Genomic DNA, 26,856 nt, shown 5'->3' on the forward strand with positions numbered 1-26,856 from the left:
ATATAACGGGACAGAACTGTTCATACAGCACCAACTAAACACAAAATACAGAGAAACAGACAGATAGATATAACGGGACAGAACTGTTCATACAGCACCAACTAAACACAAAAACCAGACAATAAGACATATAGATATAATGGGACAGAACTGTTCATACAGCACCAGCTAAACACAATACCAGAGAAACAGACAGATAGATATAACGGGACAGAACTGTCCATACAGTACCAGTTTAACACAAAAATACAGACAATCAGACCGATAGATATAACGGGACAGAACTGTTCATACAGCACCAGCTAAACACAATACCAGAAAAACAGACAGATAGATATAACGGGACAGAACTGTTCATACAGCACCAGCTAAACACAAAAACCAGAGAAACAGACAGATAGATATAACGGGACAGAACTGTTCATACAGCACCAGCGAAACACAAAAACCAGAAAAACAGACATATTGATATAACGGGACAGAACTGTTCATACAGCACCAGCGAAACACAAAAACCAGACAATCAGACAGATAGATATAACGGGACAGAACTGTTCATACAGCTCCAACTAAACACAAAAACCAGAGAAACAGACAGATAGATATAACGGGACAGAACTGTTCATACAGCACCAGCTAAACACAAAAACCAGAAAAACAGACATATTGATATAACGGGACAGAACTGTTCATACAGTACCAGCTAAACACAAAAACCAGAGATTCAGAGTAATTAAAATAAAAATTGATGGACAGAAAGACAAAATACCGACACACAGAAAAGGTAGGAAGGCTAGGTATAATATGTATACAATTACAAAAATCATTCTGAATTGACAGATAGATCTCACAAACTAAAGGACAATATTTTTCTGTAGTTAGAGACCTCGCAAAATATAGGATACTATTTGTTGGTTGATGCTTTGTCAAGATATGGACATTTAAAACATGGATATATGGGATATTTGAAGAGTTGCATCAAAATTAAAACAAAATGTCACATTTCTAGCAAGACAACCATTTTTTTCAAAGAAAATTATGGGGTTGTACTGTAAGCATAGCCATGCATGTAATACAGTCTCAGACGACACGACTCCTGACGACTGTATTGCGCCTATAGATGTAAGAGAAATATATTATTATATATATAGTTTAGGTTCAGTGTCAACTCACGAAAAATATAACGCATGTGAATTTGAAGCACTAAAATCATATTGACATGTATTTGCTTTCTGTTGTCCTAATTCTAATACTATTATTCTAAGTAAACAAGTGAAAACATGACATTATTCTATTATGGCCCTTTCCCTCGGGAACTGTTCTCCTATAGTGTTGTCTATACCTCGCCAGAAAACATTATAGGAGAACAATTCCCGAGGGAAAGGGCCATATTAGATTTAGTGCGTCACGTGACATTCAATGTGACGTCATATATTTGGTCACGTGTTCATTCCCGGGGGACTATACTTTGGTATAATTCCCGTAGTCAGGTATAGTCTCCCGTAGTCAAGAAGGACAGGTACTGTCGCAAAATAGACCATGGCTGTTATCCAAACGCATTCCTAGTAATTATCATGTGATGTACTAAAATCTACTAGTATTCTAACGTTAACAAGTGAAAATATGACTTAATTTACTAGTAGTCTAAGTAAACAAGTGAAAATATGACAAATTCTACTAGTATTCTAACGTAAACAAGTGAAAATATGACATAATCTACTAGTATTCAAAGTAAACAAGTGAAAATATGACATAATCTACTAGTATTCAAAGTAAACAAGTGAAAATATGACATAATCTACTAGTATTCAAAGTAAACAAAACAAAATATGACATAATCTACTAGTATTCAAAGTAAACAACAAAATATGACATAATCTACTAGTATTCAAAGTAAACAAGTCAAAATATGACTTAATCTACTAGTATTCAAAGTAAACAAGTGAAAGTATGACATAATCTACTAGTATTCAAAGTAAACAAGTGAAAATATGACATAATCTACTAGTATTCAAAGTAAACAAGTGAAAATATGACATAATCTACTAGTATTCAAAGTAAACAAGTGAAAATATGACATAATCTACTAGTATTCAAAGTAAACAACAAAATATGACATAATCTACCAGTATTCAAAGTAAACAACAAAATATGACATAATCTACTACTATTCAAAGTAAACAAGTCAAAATATGACTTAATCTACTAGTATTCAAAGTAAACAAGTGAAAGTATGACATAATCTACTAGTATTCAAAGTAAACAAGTGAAAATATGACATAATCTACTAGTATTCAAAGTAAACAAGTGAAAATATGACATAATCTACTAGTATTCAAAGTAAAAAAGTGAAAATATGACATAATCTACTAGTATTCAAAGTAAAAAAGTGAAAATATGACATAATCTACTAGTATTCAAAGTAAACAAGTGAAAATATGACATAATCTACTAGTATTCAAAGTAAACAAGTGAAAATATGACATAATCTACTAGTATTCAAAGTAAACAAGTGAAAATATGACATAATCTACTAGTATTCAAAGTAAACAAGTGAAAATATGACATAATCTACTAGTATTCAAAGTAAACAAGTGAAAATATGACATAATCTACTAGTATTCAAAGTAAACAAGTGAAAATATGACATAATCTACTAGTATTCAAAGTAAACAAGTGAAAATATGACATAATCTACTAATATTCAAAGTAAACAAGTGAAAATATGACATAATCTACTAGTATTCTAACGTAAACAGAGAAGGTACGCTTTAAAGTGAATAGTCGGGCAAAGAAAACCAGTTTAAATGCGTTCATTGGCCTTCCAAAAGTTCTCACATATTAATACGACGGCCAAGTTCTGCTTAGTTTCCCAGTTCTGACTATTAAAGTAAAGAAAAGTTGAGAGTATTGAAAGCGAGGCTGCGTGGAAATGTAACCACGGATATAGTGAGCCGGGAGGACGTTTTAGAATTTCCATACTTTAAATTAATTTCTTCGTACGCAGACAGATTTTGACGAGAGATTTTATTTTTTCATTTCATAAGAAGTTATACTGGATACATTCACACCATTTTTACCGACTTTAGCCATCCTTGCCCGACTGTTCACTTTAACATTACCACCGACGGCGCATAAACGATACCCATCATTATAATATATGTGTCGGTGGTGGAGCATCTTTAAAAATGCCACATTAGATACGACGATATATACGAGGTATTATAATTATAAAAGTCAAGTGGAGGAAGGTCAAGCACAAAGGATATCACAGATATGTTAGGTTAGGCAAAAGATTATTTCGACAGTTATGATCATAACTGTTGCACATGGAAAAGTCAATTTCAACAGTCTAAATTGATTGGAAATATTTTCCATTTTAACTTTACCTGACCTGAGTGGGTCACACTTGTCACTTATATATATAATTATATAGTACAACTTAAAAGTTCCCTGGTGACCTACTTTCATAAAACAAAATCATTCGGGGTTTTTTTCCAGAAAAAGTAACATTTCATTTTTGTTTTAATTTTCCCTATCAATTCATACTCTTTTAGCCCAGTGCGGATCTGAACCATCAAAAAGTATATATCTTTGTCATTAACCCCGATGTAGTCAACGTGCATGTACATGATTATAAGTAGAAATTAAATGACGTACAATCTATAGGTACTTAACGGTCACTGATTATATATATGCAAAATTTGTTCCATTTGCGAAAAGAATTATTTAGACTAAATTTGGTTAAATTATATTCAATCCTTTAAGAGAAGTACATGTAGGTCTATAATGACTGGTTGGACTAGCCGTTCGTTATTTAAATTGGTATTTTTAAATGGTTCGATCAGGTCCGCACTAGATTGGTGATTTATATTGTTTTCTGGTCCGTATCAAAATCTGCAGGTCTGTCAGTAAACGAAATCGGCCGTAGCTTTTTACTTCATTTTCAAGGTAACGATCCATACAAAGTTACCTTCACACAGGAGAGTTCCTCTAGATCGCTAGCACACGGTGGAAGCGACTGTAATACAAATGGGTTTAAATATCCATAAGTATGATTTATAAATTATTTAGCAGATAACATTTGAACAATTCTTATGTTGGAATACCTTCAAATTCGAAATTGTCTTCAGATAGAAAAAACCCGCAGGTAAGTTTATTGTTTTTCTACACCTATTGTTTCACAGGTACATGTAGCACAGGTGTTTTGTCATCTGCTAGAACACCTGTGTGAAGCGTTACCAGGTCTATATAAGACCGCCATGGTACATTACAACAAGTATCATCTACTACTAAAGTGTAAAGAAACAAGGTAGCTATAACATTAAACATCCTTATGCTCATTATCAATGACAGACTACATACGTTTTGGTGTGTATAATTCAAGCACCGCCATGGCTAGCACGGTCAACTCCACACCTTGATAGTATGTACTGGGTGTGTACGAATGAACGGTCGTATTGATTAAAATATCAACGGCTCATATTAAAACAGTACGTCTGTTATTTTATACTCCGAACAGTATCCAGACACGTTACTCTAATAATAACCCAACACATGAAGGTACCATAGATGGAGCAGCACACTTTTTATTAACATATCTTTGGAAAACCTCAGGATATTACTGCTTTACAAAACCTAGCTTAAAAAATCTAACAACCTATTGTAAATCACGTGTATAGAATATAACTTTCTGTAAAATATAAAATAATTTATCTTAGCTCATGCTAAATTAATCAATCTTCGTAATTAAAAAACTCTCAAAAACTAGCTTGACCTACCCGAGTTACCCTAGCTGAGCTACCCGCATAGCATACTAATTCACGACTCATCATGCGCTATACACGTAACAATGGAAGTGTATAAAATGTTGGTGCTGACTGGAGCGTATTGAACCGAGACGAAGAGAAGAGGTTGTTTTGTCCTAAAGTTAAATTGTTTATGTAGTTTTAATACTACCTGTGTGACAGTTACCTGGAATAACGCTAATTATTTTCATACCTAATACATGTATTAACATTTTTATCTGTAGAGCCACATTTGTGTCTCATTCTCCAACATTCAACTAACCAGGTATGAATTCATCTGAGGACAACACGTTCGTCTATGGAATTAACCCAATAAATGTTTACTAACTAATTATGCGTTCATCTAAAATACCATTGAAAGTCATGTATTTTCTGTGTGCTTCTTGTACTATTTGGCTTTGAAATCCAAGTTATACCTGACGTACAACAACGTGGTGCATTTTTGTTGCTTGTCTATATCAATTGTGAAAGAAAGAATACGAAAACCTAAATTGACCGTGTTTGATAAGTTTGTTAAATTCACTTGTTTGATCGCTAAATAATTACAAGCGTCTATACAGTGACTTCGCAAGCAACTATACAGCATTAGTTTCAAAACAATTCAAATGACTATACAGTTTGAAATTATAAACAGTCGACTTCTAAATACAATTGTGAAGAAGACAGTGTGCTTGGTGATAAATATCCATGTTTTTATATTGTTGAATACGTTAATACATCTATGATGTTGCATGTAGCAATTTGGAAAGTTACCAGGTTATTTCCTCGATGATGTGATAAACAGCTGATCATCTCATGAAAAAGAGTCTGAAATATTAATGCCGCTAACCCTCTACATTTCGTAAGTCACTGATTGTTCAAACTGCTTATCCGTGATGTCTTTTACAACTTAAGATGGCAACAAAGATGTATAGAATAAATAAAATTAATAAAATTGGCATTGACAAAAAATATTCACTAACCAGTGTTTCATTTGTCTCCGCATGTGATCGACGTACCGTTATACAAACAGTGAAATGGATAATTGTGTTCCTGTGAAAGGCCGCTGACGGATCACATGTCAACTTTTATCAAAGCAACATAAAAATGTCAGCTGACAATTGGCATCTACTTATGGTTATATATAATACTTAAACATGAATACTTGGCAGGAAAACTAATACGCTTAAGTATTCGCTATGTCAGATTACTTTACATTTTTGGATCAGTATAGCTACAATGTTGAAGGCGGTATGATATGTGAAAGTAAGATACCTGTACATTGACGATAGAAATTATAACAGTTTACGATGCTATTGGCAGAATGAATTTCATGTATTGTAACTACAGTAACAGAAAAGCAATTATATCATTGTGGTAGCATGTGATGATGTGAAACTTGTAATATACATTGGCTATTCCTACATTCTCTTTTCAGTCATTGTAGTATGATTTTTAGAATCTGGGAGAGTATAATATATACCACCAGAAATCAATATTCAAAAAGCTTAAATTTGAACATTTATACTAGTATGACATGCATCATACTCCCTCCAACATCTTATAATATTTTGTATAAATATTACATATTGATAGTAGTCTCAATAAACAGTTTAGCTAACAATAACAACAATATTGTTCGGATAGCTAACCCATTCCTAGAGATATAGATGTTATAGTACAGGTTCTTGTTGATTTGCCACACACATAGTGTATACACACACACCCTCCCTCACTCACTCACACCTTACACACACATGTATGTGTATATAGATATATATAAGGAAAATAAACCTCAGCGATCTTTATCAATGGTCTATTGAGACTGGGCTTTAATATTTTTTATTATTTGATAATCTTTGTTTTCCAATAAAACAATGTCCGATATAACGGTATTAAACTGTTGAAAAAAAAAACTTGATCAAATATAAAGCATTCCGTTTCAAGACGATTGATCTCTAGAGTATGAATTCATTACTAAAACGAGAATCGAAACTTCCTCGCTTTTTGTTTAACCAATATTTAACCGCCTCAATACCTAGATCATGCGTAATGTCAGTATAGAGACTCACTACGTCGAAAGAAACAGGTCAAGTTTACAATATTGCGCCGAGTCAGCCAACGTAAACGCGCTAGAAAATCGCCTTTGACATAGCCAGTCACACTTTTTTGTATAATGGTTTAAAAAAAGATCTAGAAAATGATTTAAGCGTTGAGTAGCACTATTTGGTCCATCAACTATATATATATTATAGGTCTAAATTGCAAATCAATACCATACTGTTCTTCGATAGCTTTTCCTATTATACCACTTTATGGATTTTAGAGAAAAGGCCATAAAAACTTTGTTTTATGTATAAAATTAACAAGATATGTTTTTCTCTTTTTTTTATGCAAGCAAGTATTTTATCTTTGTAGAAAATCATCGATAATTTTTCGATTTTCTGTATCAAAATCTGTATCATTTAACATACCAAGTGTATCAGTATGCTGAAATAAAAAAAATCTTTATTCATCACAACCACTGCACTTTTATCCGCCTCTTTAATAAAAGTAAATGAATCTTTCTGCAAAGGTTCAATAACACATTTCTGTTTGTAGCTTAAATTACTTTTAATAATTTTCTGATTATTTTCTGAAGAAATTTCTTCATATCTATCCATCTACCTGTTTAAATAATGTAGCTCTTGCCTTCTTCATCGCAAAATTTATCACAAAGTCTATGTTTTCTACAGAATTTGTGTCATAAGTTCCTCATTATTGCATTTAATAGGAGTTGGACAAAACTTTAGACCCTTTGCCAATAAACTTATTTCACCATTGGATAATTTTCTTTCTGATAAATTGATTATTTTGGACGAGTTTTTTTTTCTGTCTTACTTGCTGGCGACTTGTTGTCTCTTTCCCGTAATTCTTTATTTTTGTTCCTCCGCCTTGGTTTATAATTTGAGAGTGTCCTAAAATGGTTATTAACACTTTATCCTATGAATGTTGTCTTAGATCTTCTATCCATATTTGTAATTGATGTATCCCAGGATGGGTGTTTGACTTTATCTTTGCCGGAACGATGAGGTTTGGTTCGCATGTTGCGTACTTCTGATATAATTACCGGTGGTGTAACTGCCTTCTGTAACGATCGAGGTGGTGTCTGAACTATTGTGGCATAGGATGGTGATGATGCAGATATTCCATTATTATATACGGTCTTCTTTGATCTGGTCTTCTGTTGAATTTTTTGTTGGTTTCTGGCTGTTCTTTAGAAAAACCCAATTTCCGTAGTTTTTCACATATTCACTGAGCCATGGCTGTTCTTCTTTATTCCAGAGTCCCAGAGACCTCTGTTCTTCAGTTTTTCACTCGGTCCTCCATTGCTGTGTTTGAATTTCAGATATTTTCGAATTAGAAGACTTTTCTGTAATTAAGTATATCATGGTTTCATCTCCGGCGTAAAATGTTCTCTTCGCTCTATCGACCTTGTTGCTCATAATTTTGATTTCTGATTTTTTGATAAAATCATCATGGCATTTTGATTATATTTTCTCATGAATTGTGCATGAGTGAGACTTCCGCTGCAATATCAATGACTGACTAAAATGAAAAATTGTTATGCTTCTTTCGGGACACCTCGTCATTTAACTTTGGCGTAACCCAGACACCAGAGACACCCGAAGAGAAAATGCCATGATTATTTTCCAGACCGCGATCTGCCCGTATTTTTGCATTTTTGGGACTATTATCGTCTTAGTGACGGCACTTTGTATAGTTGTGTAGGATGATTTTGAAAGGAAATTATCTCTTTTTCCAACGGTAGTAACCGTTTTTATGAAGACTTGATAGAAATGTGTTTTTAAATTTCTAAAGCTAGGTGGGCTAGAAGTTTTGAGTCGGGGAGCTTTTTAGTGCGAGCGTACTATCGCACTGTTATTTTTCTTGTCGGTGTGGAGTCTGCGTACATCCGCTATGCGCAGATTCCAACTGCGCAAGCGGTACCGGAAGTCACTTTCTTATACTGTTTAATCACAGGGACCTGGCACGAAAATTGTTAACCAATAATATACATATGTATATTATAGTATCAAGGGTATGAACTCGACGGTCGAGAAAAACGGACCTATTTGTTTAAAACCATGATTATTTTAATAAATAGATTCTATACAACATTAACGGATATCTTACCTTAAAGAGAAATAATTTATCTTTACATTGAATGCTTGATGAACAAAATTGGCCAAGTATTGACGAATTTATGGCTTGATGAATCAGGAAATTTACGAAAAATATGCTAGGTAGACATTTCCCTGTCCGGTCGAATGTCGTCTCGGCTCTAATGGGTACCTCGAAAACCAAGCCAAAATCACAAAATCTAAGCTTGTGGTGGTAAACAGTACCCATAACTGTGTTCATCCACAATCTCCTTTGGAGGTGTCATGACCCGCACTTTGTAAAAACTCCATTTAAACATCAGGTTTACCTTTAAGGTAAGATATCCGTCAATGCTGTGTAGAACCCATTTATTAAAATAATCACGGTTGTTCTGCTATAAATTAACAGCAGTGAAATTAGACAATTGCTATACACATGCTTTTTGTGTGAACTTAAAGCGGTGTATCATACAAACTCTTCATCGGTCACGATATTCTAAGCATCTGATCGGCTTTTAGAACTTCCAGAACAAAATACTATGCAAATCAGGTTTATATAGTCAATAAAAGACAGTGACGAAACGAATAACTTTTAGTACCGGCCAAAGACATTTACAGCGTTATTTAGCACATTATAGTATTGATTTCACAATAGTCATCATCCTAGGTCCTAGGTGTTAGCTGCACTATGTGATGGATATTAACCTCAGAGTCGGTATGCATCGGTTTACCAACCTGCAGGGCACGGCGGCTCAGGATTTACAACCTGCACGTGCCTTGCAGGTTGGTATACCGATGCATACCGACTCTGAGGTAAATATCCGACTTACCGCAGAGTCGAAAGTACATGTATATGCGACTAAACAGTCGAATGGTTAGCGAGTCGTTCCAGTAGAACCAGAAATTGCATGTCGAGTTCGAATCCTTGAATCGATGATTTTTCTTTATAGTAAAAATATAACTTCCCAACATAAAATTTGATTGGTTAATTCAATAGGAACCCTTCCCGCGGTACACTTTGTGTATATAGACATGTAGGACACGACTAGCGACTGCAGAAGGATACTACTTCCAGTCTACAATTAAATGAAGATATTTCATTTTGTAGAAAAACTGAACGACGAACAATACAGACTACGAATATGGATCTAGCTGCTTTACAAAATGCAGGTGTACATCCATGTATCTGACAACATTTTAACAACATTGCATTCAATGAGAGTGCGTATCATGATTTGATATCATAATTGTTTTTTTTTTTGTTTTTTTTTTCTTTTTAATTATGAAAACGAAATTAAGAAATCGATTGTATGATTTTGTCTTTTTATAGATTTATAACAATAATACGCTAAAAAGAATTAAGCTTTCTAAAAACTGTGTTTTGTTAGCTATCCTTATTTTACCGTCAATTTTACGGACATGCATGTATAATACAGTAAGTTAATTTTGTAACTGAAGAAAAATACTTATTCGTCTGCTCCTGGTTTTTTCATTGAGAAAAATTACTATTTGTCTGCGGTAGAGCATCTTTAAAGCAATGGTCTATAACTTTCGCTCTTTTTGTCGTTGTGAAAACTATTTTAAGTGTTAGAACATATTTTTCTCCCGTCTGTCTGAGTTAAATTGAGTTAAACTTGTTAATTTGACCACTTTTTTATAAACACGTCAATTGCATAGGAAATAATATCATGATGCAATTTGTTAACAATACATTTACATTTAGATACCTCACAGGCGTTTTGCTCTATAGACATTTTCTTTCTATACATATGTAACAAAGTATTTACATATTTATATATATAGCCAAACGCCTCATGGATACATTGTATACAGTTACTGTATACTTCAGAAACACAAGATAGGAAGGAAGACATGTCCGTTTCCGGGTCTCAAAACTCACAAATCTTAACGGCACATGGTTAAACATGCATGTGGTTTACAGTACACTCTAAATAACGAAGTGAAATTCTACGTACAATATATTAAAGCCTTTATTTTGATTTTTTTATATTAAGTGTGAGCTGATTGTCAGCATCGGCTGCGACACATGTCATTCAACTTTGTTCAAAAATCCGTGTCAATTTAGGCCCATTCCTGAATTTAGTGCTTCCGGCCTTGATGACGTAGAGGGAATCCTCTTCTTAAAATAGCTTTATACCATGAATGTTTGTGAAGCGGGATTTTACAGATTTGCAACGTAAACATTCAAGGGATTTCATAGGTAGGCTCTTTTGTTTTAACATTTGATAGTCTATAAGATAATTGAATGTGATAGTATTTCATGTTTACTGATATTTCAGATAGGCCAACGATGTTCTTTCTATTTTCGTGAATATTTCCCATATGTCCGCTGACAAGAAGCAGTTGATATCAACTAACGGTCTGGATTTAGTTAGCAGTGAAATGTTTAAACACAATTTATCACCAAATGGCAAATAGGTCTAGACTCAAACATGCCATGAAACGCTATTTTGATAGGAATACATTGAAAGTCCGACACCTGTTCGCCTTCGTAAAGGTAATAGAACTGTAACAGCACAGTAATGTAAACAGAAAGGGAAATTCCCTCTGAAACTAACGATTGCAAGCTCTAACATTTGCCCGTCAGCCATTCTCAATATTCCATGAGTTACTATCACTAAAGTGATATCAACCACAGGAATATGTCATATATCTAGTTAAACTGACGACATTTTTAGACTGGCTTTCTTTGAATATTATGTAGAGAGCAACGCCCAGATTCAAAGCCATGTACAGTACAATATACCGTTATTCGATTCTTTTAATGGAGCAAACCACAGTGTCCACTGGAATACCGAGGATGAGTGTTTACATCACGGAGGACCAAATTTGTTGTAATTTTACAAAGGACACTTTTTGCATCCCATCGGGGACTTCGAATATGAATGGATTTATTTTTTGTGTGTATATCACTATACGACCTTTATACGATATCACTGATATTATTCGAAATATAAGTGTTATATAAAAAATAGGTACATCTCATGGCCACATGTTCTCTAAAGATTTTCTACGAAGCCCGCGTGGACTAGGCATATGTAGTTAAGTACAATTTGTAGTATCGCATGCATGTATTGACTCAAAAAACTAAAAGCTAATCTGTACATTCATTGTCGGAATTTCCAACCATTGACAAAGTACATTGTATGTGAAATATGCATGATCGATACGGGGATTGTACGTGATAAGGCTCAAAGGAACTTCTGGAAATAAATTTGACATTGTGATTAACCTTTTAAATAAATGCACCCGAAATGCACGAAACAGCATTAACAAACAGGATTAGTTGCTTTAAGAAAAGTTAAGAAAATATTTACCCCGGAAAACAGCATATAGCATATTAGGTTGTATACTCTTACCTAATCAAATACAAATTTTAAATTGCCTTCATTTCATCCTTCGATATAAGAATTTATTGCCTCAAATTTCATTTCATGTATAAAGTTCTTAATGCTTATGATAAGCGATATCCAATACTATCAAAATGATATTTTTGAATTTCTAGCCTGTATTTATCCAAACATGTTAGGGGATATTGCGAACGTATCCATCAGTGTTGTGTATGGCATTGGACCTCAATATGGACCATACATATAGTATTTATTGATTGGTAGTATCTTCACACATAGATTGTTAAGTTTGATATGTTATTAAAGCCTAATTACTATAGATAACATATTTGTTTTAAACCTGTGTACTCGAATGAAGGTCAAAGCCATACCAATTATATAAGTCAAATCCATACCAATTATATAAGGTCAAAACCATACAAATCATATAAAGGTCAAGGCCATAGGTCAAGGCCATACAAATTAACAAAGTCCGTAGTTCTTGATATAAGGAGTGCTACAGATATCAGGTCTATACGCTATACTTCATTGACACGACTTTTGAAAGAAAAAATGAAAATGATTGATATACTCATTGAAGAAAATGCACGTCCAGTTTTGAATTTATGATCAATATTGCTGTGTTAACTAATACAAAAATCTTTTCAAAACATTTATTGCTATATTAGTAATACTAGCTGTTATGCATTTTCTTTAAACTTCTATGAAGTAAACGTAGTAGGACAAGAACAAATACCCCAATATCCTATACAATGTCGTACTACCAAATGTAAATACTCTGGTGTTCCCTATCTCTTCCGTTTGTCTGATAAATCGCCGATAATCTCTCCCCAATATAGGAGTGCGTCTACCGTGATCGGGTGGTGTAGTGGTTGAAAACTCACCACTATTTACCTTGTTCGCCAGGGTTCGAACCCCGGCACGGACGTCGAAAAAGGTCAGGAGTCACCTGTCCGTCCAGGTGGTTTTCCGGGAACTCCGGTTTCTTCTCCTTAAAGATCCATTGCATGCTTACATCAGAGTCATTATAGTTATTGAATTTGTTTCGCAATCGATGTAAAACAAATGATTTCTATTTTATAAGGCTTAGAGGAGATATTTTCAATTCAAACAATGATCTCTTAAAAATATATATGATCGGTCAAATATTATATATCGACTGTGTGCCAATGGTAATCAGTACTGTGTGCTCAATGGCACTGACTGTACACTATTTTCCAAAGTCCGATTATCGCACATTTTGTGTCATTTTTTGTCGAAATGGGGAATGTTGTCTTAGTGACGGCACTTTATACAGAAAGTATGTGTAAGATGATATTGAAAGGAAAATTATTGCTCTTTCCAAAGGTTACCTTTTTTTGCGAACTCCATCAAGAAATATGATTTTTAGCTGTCAAAGCTAGGTAGTGTAGATTTTGTCTCGACGGGATTCCCCTCTTTTTCGTATATTCCATGAATAATTTGAATTTTAGCGTTAAACAATTTTTATTCTAGACATCTAAAACGTCTGAAATGGTCTATGGGCACTGTGGTGTATCCAAATTGATACATGTGATTAGTAAACTATAACTTATTCTCAGACCCCTGTGCTCGGTAATGCCATACTACTAGGACAAAGTTCACTTGCATATCTATTGCGTATTACAATTTACAAAAAATGCCAGTTTAGAACTTTATGTTCCAATATATAATATTTTGCGATTTTTGTATTTTCACAGATGAAACTGGGCTTCTTCCGACTGTCATTGAGAAGATGGAGACGCATCAAAATAGTACTCCTTCTTCTCGTCTTCGTCTTCTGCATCTGCATTGTCGATCTGAGAACGATCTTCAGCGAAATATCTTTTGCTTTGTTTGGTCATCCAAATTTTGCCATTGAATTGCCTGTCCGCAACTTGGACTCCTGTCACCAAGAGATACATTTCTGTAAGTTGACACGTACTGACGTATTTAACCAATTTCTAACACTAATTGTAATAAAAGTTTTATAATTTTGCAGCTTTAAGTTGCCATAGTAACCATCCGAAATATGCATAAATTAACTTAGTTTGAAAATGTTGTCATCTTTTAAAATACACTTGTAGTTTTTTGTCTAAGAAACAATAGAGCACAATCTTGAACAAGTTTAACATTTATTCTTAATATTTATGTAACTCGGATACATCTTTATGAGAAACATAGAGTTTGCTCAAGGATGCGCTCTATGGTTTCTAGATGAAAAACTGCATATTTAGGATGGTTACCATAGCAGCTGCAATAATACATAATTATTTGAAAAAAGAGGCATTTGAAAAGAGAATTGAACTATCGGTTACATGTTTTTTCGACTCAGATATCAATAAATTACTTCCAAAATATCACATGTGATTACTTTTGGTAGTTGGTACTGATCAACTTTAATCAAACTGCTCACTCGTTGCTCCGATTTCCATTAATATACCAGTAAAATATAGATTGTAAATTAATACAGTCTTGCTTTTATGTTTCTGCAAAATGATAAAAGCAAATCAGTATACCGCATCATTTAGGCCAATCGACTTTAAATTACTGCCTTTACTTATGCCATATCTATATCTGAGAACGCTATTTTTCATATGGAGGATTGCTTTATCATGGAGGTAACCGCACATACCATCAGGTGCCTGTTGGTTTGATTAGGTAACAAACAGTGCCACAGGGATCTAAGAATTAAAATGTAGTTACAGTTTATATCGATATGGACCCACCAGAGTAGCCATAAACCATTTTTAGGTGTTTTAGGGGCCTGAACAATATAAAAAAAAGGTCGTATTTGACCACTTTTTTTATTCAGACCCCTAAAACCACAGGGACTTGTAACGTAGGTTGTGAGAAAGTCTGCTGTGTATACATGTGTACTATATACTATATAAATGGACAAGGGAACCAACGGCTCGCTTGGAAGAGGTACACCTGCCTCTACAATAGTCGCCCGTATTCCGTCAAACATTGATAAATATGTACATATTTAATACCAATGTATTCTTAAATAAATTTTCGACATGGAAAACACAACTTCAAACACGAAATAATATATTAACATACCTTTATTTCACTATGAACGTGGAAAATGCAGTCAGATATCACCGATGTCGTTTTGCCTGTCCACTGAAATCTAGGTTAAACAAGTTTGTGTGGATATTATGTACCCCATACCCGGACCCGGACTGGAAACACCATATACCCGGTGTCTGTACACTAAACGCTACAATATCAATGTGGTAACGGTCAAGTACAACATTAGAGTCTCCATTTAAGTTAGATTCTTCAATTAATGATATATGTATCTCAAATAAAGGTTCTTCTAAGAACCTAAACCATGAAACTTAATTTTTACAGAGTCTGAGTACAGAATTTCAGTGTAGTATCGGGTAAGGGCGAGTACACCAAAAAGGTACCCATCATCAATTACAATATGGCGGATTATACGAACAAGAGTCGAGTGCTGGATAAAAAAAGTGTGATTCCTCGCTTAGCTGTTGGATTGGATTAATGAAAGAGTAATCAGAGATAGCCTATTTGTATTTGCAATGGAAAAATATCAACAGAAAGTGAAATTAATGCATACAAAATCTGTTACAAGGGAATATGAGTGCTTTTGACCTAGATTTTACTGGACAGGCAAAACGACATCGGTGATATCTGACTGCATTTTCCACGTTCATAGTGAAATAAAGGTATGTTAATATATTATTTCGTGTTTGAAGTTGTGTTTTCCATGTCGAAAATTTATTTAAGAATATATTGGTATTAAATATGTACATATTTATCAATGTTTGACGGAATACGGGCGACTTTTGTAGAGGCAGGTGTACCTCTTCCAAGCGAGCCGTTGGTTCCCTTGTCCTTTTATATAGTATATAGTACACATGTATACACAGCAGACTTTCTCACAACCTACGTTACAAGTCCCTGTGCCTAAAACATCTAAAGTGGTTCATGGACACTCTGGTGGGTCCAAATCGATATAAACTATAGCTAATTTCCAGATCCCTGTGAACAGTGCGTGTTGACAGGCCGGAGATCCACATTTCACATTACTATCGATGCAGCAAAGAAGTAATTTGTCATGTTACAGTATCATTGGTAACTATTTAGATTCCCCACATTGTAGAGGAACAGAGTTTACCACACATTCTTAATTCATTTTAAGTGGAACATCAATCGGTAAACGAGGAGCTTGAGATAACTTTAGAGTAGAGGGAACAGAGTTTACCACACATTCTTAATTCATTTTAAGTGGAACATCAATCGGTAAACGAGGAGCTTGAGATAACTTTAGAGTACTTGGAGGTACTTTATGGTAACCGAAGTTTAGGAGGTGGTCATTTCACACCTGTGCCGCCAGACATGTGTTCATCTGTAGGTAGGACGGCTGTCATACTGCCTTACCGGAACCGGAAGAAGCACCTACTACAGTATCTTTATCACGTCCTACCAAAACTCATTCGGCAGCAAATTGACTTTACTATATTCGTCATTGAACAGGTAATGTCTTTTTCATGTATTCCGACTGAATTATCTCCCTTTGAACTCGTGTTTGATTTATCAAAAAAGTGAAAATGAATTAATTTGGTTAACAGTTAAGTCACGTTGGCTTCAACAACGGATGGATAATGATAATTCGTTTGTCTAAATATGATAAATTGTTCATGTTTTGCATTGTCCAAATCTTTTTTTTTTAAGTTGTTATTTCCTCTTCATCGTTTGTCAACATGCTAAGTCATGAATTTTATTTGATCTATCAGAGTTACTTCCCTTCGTTGCACCCCGTCAGTACTGACGACAACTGTAGTAATTAGAAACTCTCGTTATAAGACAGCAGCTGTGTTTTGAACGTAGATAACGTAAAATATATTTGCTTAAACTCCTTTCTTCTCCAGAATGAAGGCTCAACCTTCAACAGAGGTATGATAAGGAACATCGGTTTTGTAGAAGTGATGAAATATGGACAATACGATTGTTTTATATTTAATGATGTGGATACCGTTATTGAGGACGATCGTAATGTGTTTTACTGCAATCCTTCAGCTGTTCGACACTTGATGTCCGGCCTAGATCGACATAACTATCGGTTAGTATTTTTGGTGGTGAACAAAGTATTAAAAGCTCGTCTTGATTCGTGAGTATGAAAATTACGGTACATAGCTTTAACCAGCTGTAGACTTATAAAAGAACGGTGTGACATTATATAAAAGTGTGTAACACACATTTAATAAAACATTATGTTTCACTTACAGAATGCCTTATTTTTCTCTTGTTGGAGGGATTATAGGATTTACTCCAGAGCAGTTTAAAAAAATCAACGGCTACTCCAATTTATTTTTCTTGTGGGGTGCTGAGGATGACGATCTGTACCGACGGTAAGTTAATTAAAACTCTGGTGGAGATCTGACAAACTCTAAAGAATGCTTTCCTCTTTAACTGATCACAGCTACTTAGATGTACTGGTATTTCAATTTAATGTCTTTAAAGAATTTTCTCAAAATAATTATTTTTCTCTGAATAGCTAATTAGTGCGACGTCTGACATCACCCCCAATTAGTCCCGCATGTATAGTTGGAGATTTGAGCCCAGCGCCTGGGACACTCATTAGATATTGGCTGACAGTCATTGACTTTCTCAGGATTTTTGTGTAACACATAGAGATTGAACAGTGTTTTGATTGCGTTAAAGGTGGTATGAACGCAATGGGATACAGACATATTCAATGTAGCGCGTTAGCGCAACATATAGAATATGTCTGGTTTTTTATTGCGTTAAAGGTGGTATAAATGCAATGGGATACAGACATATTCAATGTAGCGCGATAGCGCAACATGTAGAATCATAACACTGTTCAATCTATATATTTACATAAATAAGTCTACTTTTACGTCAAATTTAAGACGGTGATGGTTGCTAAGTTGGGTAACTACGGTAGTCAGGATGACCGAAGATATAGTTCCGATTGTTGAATGTTATAGCTGCAAATGCAGTATGGTTTGAAATATAACAATGACGCCTTTCAGTTATTTTAAAAATATTATTTTTTCAATTTGATAATATATCAATAATGTCCGTTTCGAATAAAAATTGAGATAACCGAGGCGGAACGACTACCCGTAAGGTATCGTTTTCAGGGTAGAGATGCGGTCCGAAGTGGAGCGAACTGCCATATTTGATTTTCAACCGAGGAAAGTTACTGTGATATAGCCTATTGATGGTATGACCATTTAGCTGCTGAATGTTGGTCATGTATGTATCGGTCTGCGAACGCGATATAGACTAAATTCTTTATAGTCATGACTTTTATTTTATTGTACGGAGGATAGACAAGTGCTTGCGTGTGTGTAGGCCTATTCTGAATGCAAAGACGGGGGTAAAGCTGATAATACTGTTTCGGATAGGCTTCCTGTAATGTTTTTTTTTTCTTTCTGGAAACTTGTATATGATTTGTTAACCTATTGTTCGCTTAGACGCTCTCAGAATTGTTCACCGACAATAAGATGTTCTGTATATTTAGGTGAGGTAAGTGACCGTACACACATGTACTACTGAAGTAACTATGGAATTCCCCAAACATTCCTGAGGAAAGCCCTCCGGTTGTAGCCCCGACCAGCGAATCATTTTGTTGTTTATTACCGTTACAATGCTTGAAAACATCTTTTGTTTTGATGTAAAATACATATTTAATTGGATCTAATAAACAAATCTTTATTGGTATTTTGAAAGCCGTTAAATTATGACGCAAAATCTTATCGAAGCGTGAACAAGAAGTTGTCCGAACCTGCACTGCGTATGTATTCATACGTCATTGCAATTACGTTAATTTGAACGCAACTCCCCTCCCATTGACTATATAGGGGCATATGTAAATATAGTCTTGTATGTCATATATAGCCGATAGCTATTCTGATTTAAATATATCCGATAGTGATACTCATTGTTTGTCTATGTCAATTCTAAAGGCTGGTGGCATATCAAATTATTGAACTTGTTAAGGTTTATAAATTCAATATTACATAGCCACTCATGTAGAAATAGATCAAAATTATGAAGTTCAATTGTTAACGAAAAAGAATTATTGGTAAAAAAAATTAAATAATGAAAATTGACATGATTGCTTTTATTCAGTCAATTTTCAAGAAAATCGAACCAAGGGTTTTCAAGGTATTAAATTCTATTGAATTCTTTTTTAAACTGGTTTGTTTCAGAATTATCGCCGAAGATTTAATGATAGAGAGACCTCCAAATCCTATAGGATATGTAACTACTCTTAAGCACAAACAAGATCCAGTGTCCGACGCTAGGTAAGTATGCAATCCAGAATCGTTTTCGTATAGATTATCTAACTAACCTATATTTACTAACCTAAATTTAGAATGTGGTCGCCTTGATCCGGAAGTTAATGGTTTAATATGTATAACTACTGACTTCTCACCTCAGATCCCAAGTCTATACTTGAAGCAATTGTATGTTTTGTTCAAATTCTGACTTTTCTTTTGCAAACAAAATATCGTTTGGTTTACTGGGCAGAACGTCCACACAGTAAATGGCATCAAACTAAATCATTTATGAACAATATCATTCCTATCTGTCTCATACACTGTACACGTACTTCTCGAACAATTTTCAATCATTCAGCTGATTCCGGAAAATATTTAGAAAAAAAACTTAGTTGACCGGTAAAGCGCATGGGGGCCTCTCATGTAAGGAATATATTTTTATTCTGTTGGTGTAATGAGGGTACAATGATAATGGATATAATTCGCCGGAGGTTTGCATTTACAACAGAATAGCCGCATGTGTTCTACTATCATTATACACTGATATTGATAATACTAGAAAGCATGGTTATTGAGTCGATATCAGTGCAAACTGTAAATATTCAAGTCAAAACGTCATGAGATGTTTCTGATTACGAAAACGGTATTATAGTGATATCTTTTTTTACAGATTGAGAATATACCGCTCGCTTGATGGTTATTATAAATCTGAAGGATTAAACAGTTTAGAATATAAACTATTAGATATCCATAAAATGAGACTATTCACTCGAATTTACGTGGATGTTGACGAAAATGCTATACGGAAGGTAAGCTATATTGTATATAAGCAAAACGTATGATTCCATTATCTATTGTTGACATTTCTAATCAACATTATTGCATTATCTGCCATATTGGTGCTTAATTAATTAAATTTTCTGACACCTCGATCTCGATTGCTGATGAAGAGAAAATGTTGCTTTAAGAAAAATGAAATAATGAAATAAAATTAAAAAAACCTCCTTTGTTGAATAAAATAAATTTGATTCCCTTAGTCAAATATATTGTATGTAAAATCCCATTGATTGGATTTCAGAGATTTTTCTAGACCCCCCAGAAGGCACAGCAGCGTAGGAATGACAACTGTGATATGTACAGAATCTCTACAATGTGTATTTTGTTCAGGTTTTTAATTACATGACAATGAATATGTACTTTTAATAAACTAAGTAATTAAAGATACTTTTGTTAGAAATGAATGTCATGACCTGTAATATGACGTAACTATGGAAACTGCTTTAAAATGAATAATGAACAACTGATACTTTTACCTATTGTCTGTTTATATTTTAATCAGTTTTTATTATGAAGATTATTTTTTCAATATTTTTAAAATCTTAAAAAATGTTACAATTTAAAAACGACTCTTTAAACATTCCTTGTAGATGGTTATTTTAAAAAAATCCTCTTACAATTATTACATTTAGATTTTTACGTGTAAGACTGTTCTTCGTATTCGTTTTTCATAAATGAAAATATTAATTTTAACAAGTGACAATGTTTGAAACATGTATACCGGTATATATTCTGTTATTTATTTGACACCAGTTTATACATATGAACAAGTGAAGCAAACTCTTTATTTGAGATTTTACATTTTGATTTCATTGTTCGTTGAATGATCCTATTCTTTTGATGATTTAGTCTTTTTGTGTTCAGACTATGTTTATAATGAACGATGTTACATTTCATACATTGTGTGTGTACTTACTTACTCTTTTTTATTTAAGTTTAAATGTTGATGTCGTCGTTCCTGTACATGTTGTTATCGTTAAAGTTTATTTTAGTGCTGTTTCCAGAGTTTGGGTGGGAACATACCCTACTTGCCATCATTCTATGCATTTCATTCCGTAACTAAACTGTCTATCATACCTATCACGTTGAACATCTTGTATGTTTTGTTGATGATTGTGTTGGCTATTAATATTTTGTTTTACGATTTTTGGGGGTTCACAGCGAAAGATTACAAAATGAATTCTTGAGAAAATATTGTCATTTTCTATTGACACGGTGCATGTAGGATAAATTGTATAATTATATGAACAACGTATATATAATGTTTCGGTGTTTAAAACAAATAAACAGAAACGAACTTTATAAAATCAATATGATTTACTTTTGGTAATATGTTTAAATACACTCGTTCTATACTAGCATCAGAATAAGTAGAACTGAAATGTCTGTAGTGCTATTCTGGATACTATAAGCGTACTCATTTAAGCGGTAGTTTTATTTCAACGCTTTTCACACTGTCTCTATACAACGCTAAATTTTGGATGAATAAATAGCAAGTTTTTACGCAAAAAAACGTCCATAGTCTCAAAAGTATTGCGGTAACTGATCCCTATTTCTGAAATATTGGACCATTGAACTACACTAGCTTACATTCAAGGAAATATATAATAATTTACAGATTTTCGTATTTTCGCTAAAATTTCACTGCTTTTATACCTTTGTAATTGACATTAAAGGGTTGTTTTAATGATATTAGCCTACGCTGGACTTATGTATAGTGTAACATATCCGGATTTCTCGTTATCAAATAGAAATATAAATTTTGCATGTACCATGGCAAAGTATTGCGATGAATAACATTATATTATTTTAAAAGGGAAGTGACTACATTATTTAGATATTTCAGATATCCGTTTATGTAATATGACAAATATTCACCAACTGCTTTAAGCAGACATGGATTTCTGATTTTGTCTTCTGTTTGGGTTTCTTTATCATGACAGGTGATTACTAATAGCATGTTATACGTACCTGTGGATTTCATCATATGCACGCTTAATTTTATACACAAACCGCCGCCCGTACATTTCAAGACAGATGTTCGCCGAAAACATTCTCAGGAAGAAATTATGTGTGTTTGAAGATTAAATATTTTTGATAAAGTGATCATGATTGTAGGGTTTTTCAATTTCTAAAGTTTCGAAAATTCAAAATGTATGTATTGATCTGTGATTTAGTTAATTAAATGGGACACAATTGCATATGTTACTAGTAAGACATGTTTGATATTATTCTATGAATGCATATGACATCCAGTAAACTTACTATAATTTTAGTGGAATTCTGTTATAACTAACAATCACAATCGAGTAGAAGCATATATATATCTTCAATGTTTATCTACATTATGAAACGAAAGTCTCAAACGGCATTTCTTATTGTTAGAGTTTTTTCAGTGAATACCAAAGTTATTAGATGTTTGTCTATCGAATGAAATGATGATTATGGATAAATTATAGCATAATACTTGTCAGGTGTACTGATCAATATATAATGTAAAATAATGGGGTTTATTCATTATCATGAAATAAGTTTACCTAAACATAGTACTGTACTTTGGTGATGTCAATTGTAAATTAACCTTGGTTTGTCGAACACAACTGTGATCGAATTTAATGTACTTCATTGTTAAAAAAAATACTTTTTCAAAGTAGATATCTTGCCAAAGTAAAATTTCTGAGTGAATTTTGCAACCCGAATTTTGGCCCTATTATTGCTGCAAATTTTGCTGAATATCTTTTCATTATGCATAATGAGAAGTAATTGGGCACTTGAAAAATCAAAACAACATTAATTATTAGAAATGCATTTTTTTGATGATGAACTCCACGACTGAGCACTTGAAAATAAAAACAACAGGTCATCAGTTACCAAAGTAAGTTCTTTTGAGTAAAGATATTTTAAACAAACCAACTTTTCGAGTATTCTGTATTTGCATATTTCAGAATTATATGTTCGTTTGTGTAGGTATTTGTTGTGGTGTCATGTGTTTGCGAACGTAACGTAATTCTTTTCAGAGAAAAGAAAATAAGCTCACAAAATGATGACTTTACCACGGATAGATACCTACTTATAAGGGATGTGACTTTACCACAGATAGATACCTACTTATAAGGGATGTGACTTTACCACGGATAGATACCTACTTATAAGGGATGTGACTCTGTATCATGTATAGCAGACATTGTTTCATTGTATAAGTGCTCGCTTTTCGAACAACATTAGATGCACTCATTTTATTTTTTGAATGTTTGTGTTGCCATCGCATTGACAAAGGGATCGCCCATGAGTCGATATGGATGAAAATGAATGTGATAATTGTTGCCGATGGAAGTTGTTTTACCGTTGCATTTACCTATTCGCATTGTTATTGATGTATCTTTATTATTTAAGGTTTATACGAACTAATTGTTATGAGTGTGTTTTTTATTATGATACACCTTAAATCGACTACATTAAAAATGTAAATATATCTCGTAAGACTGCATTAAGATAACCATGTCGTCATGGATAATGTGAGATGTTCCTGAAGTAACCGTCGTATTTAACGTTATTGAATGTTCATTTAACGTATTTAACGTTATTGAATGTTCATGAAGCTATCGAAATGCTAAATATCTGTACGGCGGAGACTTCATTACAAGTGTTATAAAGTCTAGTAAAATAACATCATTTCTCTGAATGGTGCAGGGAATAGTGGATGCATGAAGGAATATCACCTGTCCTCGCATTGTTTTATAAACAAATTAATACTGCTGATTGCCTTCATGAATTTTAAACAGGTGACTGTACTAATGGTAAAATTTAGCACCGTTTTGAAAAGTAACTATATATCCATTTTACAAATCAAGTTATGCGATTGTATGATGTTAATTTGAATATTGTAGATGGGTAAATGAATGGGTTAAATGCTTGATCTGAACATAGAAAATGAACATCATATATTTTTTAATTATTGTGTTTCCTTTCAACGTTGTCGTACTCGATTTCATTGGTTAAGATCACTAACGATATCTATATCTCTGGAGCAAAACTGAATGAAGTTCAGGAAAAAATCTGAAAATTCACAGACCTGTAGGAATTTAAAGAGAACTATGGTCCACTTTAAAGTAATACATCAAAGGACAAATCAACATGTAACTTCTCATTGGATGTCGCGCACAGAGCCTTGGTATTTGCTATGACATATTCTAGAGATATCGTAATTGATCGTAACCCCTGGGTTGTCGGGAGTGTAATATGTTGTATACTATTGGATACGCGAAGTATCAAACTTTTGTTTCCCGTCCAATGTAATAGCATTCCTGTTACGAGGTAATTAATTGAAATCAAAATAAAATTGTTGATAATACGATCATGTTTGATTTAAAGCTTTTGTTACTTTTAATAGTTTTATCTTGAAAGTAAAATAAGAAGCTCAGACTTTTCAATGGTGGTAATGGTGTAAAGTAAGTAACTTTTGTAACTAAAAAAAAATACTAAATCGTCTGGTTCTGTTTTTGATAGAGAAAAATTACAATTTGTCAGCGGTGGAGCATCTTTCAACATATTTTGCAACATGTAAATGGTGCTATCTTGGTTGATAGCAAACCTTTACTTTCGTTTTTGAATCCGGAATGTATAGTAAACACAAGAAATACCTTTACTGGACGTGTTCAGTTGCCTTTAGGTTACCAGGAAAATATGTCGATTTTCACAAAAAGCATATGAACGTGTAATTGCGTGTTTGGCGAAAACATGCTAGAGTGATTCATCGATTTAGAAATATATTTAAAAGCTTCTACTCTAGTTGTTATACATAGATCCACAATGTTTATGTCTTCTTACATATTCAATGTGTATAGCGATTGTTACATTCATGTCTCTAAAGTCACAGTACACAAGTGTATGTGTTTCAGAATGCTGTAGCTGCTTCACAAAATATTTTCCTTTATTTTCAATTGCATAGAGTTTCTATAGTTATTTTTCCTTTTGATTGAATTTTCGATTGGGCACAGTAAATTATGTGTGGGCATTGGGATTATCGTATGTAGTGTTATATATAACCAGTTGATAGTGCGACACAATAAATTCTGTCGATTTTCATGACATTGCTTTATTCATTGAATTCTTTTAAAGATAAATCAAATAAAAGAATTAAAACCAAATGTGTCTTTTGGAATTATTTTTTTATCTCACTGACTCATCTTTTCTATAGAAAAATAAACTTTTAATTCATTATAATTAACATTTTGATATATCAGAGTTACTTCCCTTCGTTTCACCCAATCATTTTTCGGCAAACTTGTGTACGTAAGACAGTGAATGGTTTAAACTGACCACGATACAGAACCCTACTTCAGGAAACATGGCATGATAAATCAGAGGTACGGACGGAATGTATAGGATGGAACATAAAAATATCCTCCTTATTTTCGAAGTGATCTGTCCTTTTACTTTAATAATACAGAGAAACATGCACCACATGGATCATTCAATACACAAATGCATCCTTTCTTAAACATATTTTATATAATGTGTGAATATTTCCTGTGACGGACGTTATCATGGTAACGACACACGTGGTTATACAATGTATATATAGATAATACAATTTAGATTATATCATAAACTAGCGAAAATGAATACTAAACAACTTTGTAATTAGACACCTAACCAATTAATATGCATTAAGTTGCATATACAAAGTATAACTATAAGGGTCAAAATTCGACGATTGACGGTAAGAATTATATCTGCCATTGTGCCACACAAATGTTTAAAGGCCCACTACCTTTCCGAAACGGCTTTTAATTTTTTAAATGGGAATGTACAACGAGATCGATCATTTTGTAGCGTCGCAAAAGTTATTAACTTACCGTTGATACAACACTCATCATCTTTTTTAATTAAAATAAATAAAATGTTAATTTTCATAACGCGGGTCGTCTTATGTTTCCTGCCGTCGTCCTAAATACCGCGAGGTAGTTGAATATCACTGCACCAGACAAATAGTGAAATGAATTTCCACAGTTATCATATATTACGCAGGAAATCTTGCTTATGTTTGGTGTTGTAACCTTATCTTAGACCATCGATATGTATTTTCTTATGTTATCAGTGTTTTTAAGAAACCTTTAAATTCCGCTTCGGAAAGGTAGTGGGCCTTTAACCATTAGTTTTAAAGAGAATATGTTATTTATTAGAACATCCTATGACAATGATCTATCACAATAGGATGTGAAACACTTTCTATAATACATCACTGTCACAGCATACGTTTCTGTGATAGTTTAGCAACTCGTCTCGTACGACCTCGTCATCATCCCAAATCGGAGTCTGTTACTATCACATCCAAACCCATTGGCAGCGAAATATTGACACAAAGAGAAATTTTTCACTGGTTTAAAATTACCCATATATTATAATATAGTATATTGTGAAATCTGAATGA

At 33.6% G+C, this 26,856-nt stretch overlaps 1 protein-coding gene across 2 annotated transcripts in view; it reads left to right on the forward strand.

The window, feature by feature from the left end:
* LOC138318409 (beta-1,4-galactosyltransferase 4-like) overlaps positions 1-24,778 on the forward strand; it is a 33,008-nt gene extending 8,230 nt beyond the window's left edge. Inside the window, exons 1-8 of one of the 2 annotated variants that reach the window (XM_069260736.1) lie at positions 3,809-4,150; positions 14,019-14,226; positions 16,559-16,806; positions 17,202-17,392; positions 17,559-17,681; positions 19,515-19,610; positions 20,257-20,395; positions 20,665-24,778. In XM_069260736.1, coding sequence (XP_069116837.1) covers positions 14,019-14,226; positions 16,559-16,806; positions 17,202-17,392; positions 17,559-17,681; positions 19,515-19,610; positions 20,257-20,395; positions 20,665-20,676 — 1,017 coding nt within the window. In that variant the 5' untranslated portion in view covers positions 3,809-4,150 and the 3' untranslated portion in view covers positions 20,677-24,778. Of the gene's footprint in view, positions 1-3,808; positions 4,151-14,018; positions 14,227-16,558; positions 16,807-17,201; positions 17,393-17,558; positions 17,682-19,514; positions 19,611-20,256; positions 20,396-20,664 lie in introns of those variants that run through there. The other variant, XM_069260735.1, reaches the window with a different exon arrangement.
* The last annotated feature ends 2,078 nt before the right edge of the window (positions 24,779-26,856 follow it).

Source organism: Argopecten irradians, chromosome 3 (genome assembly GCF_041381155.1).
Source record: "Argopecten irradians isolate NY chromosome 3, Ai_NY, whole genome shotgun sequence".
Taxonomy (NCBI): domain Eukaryota; kingdom Metazoa; phylum Mollusca; class Bivalvia; order Pectinida; family Pectinidae; genus Argopecten; species Argopecten irradians.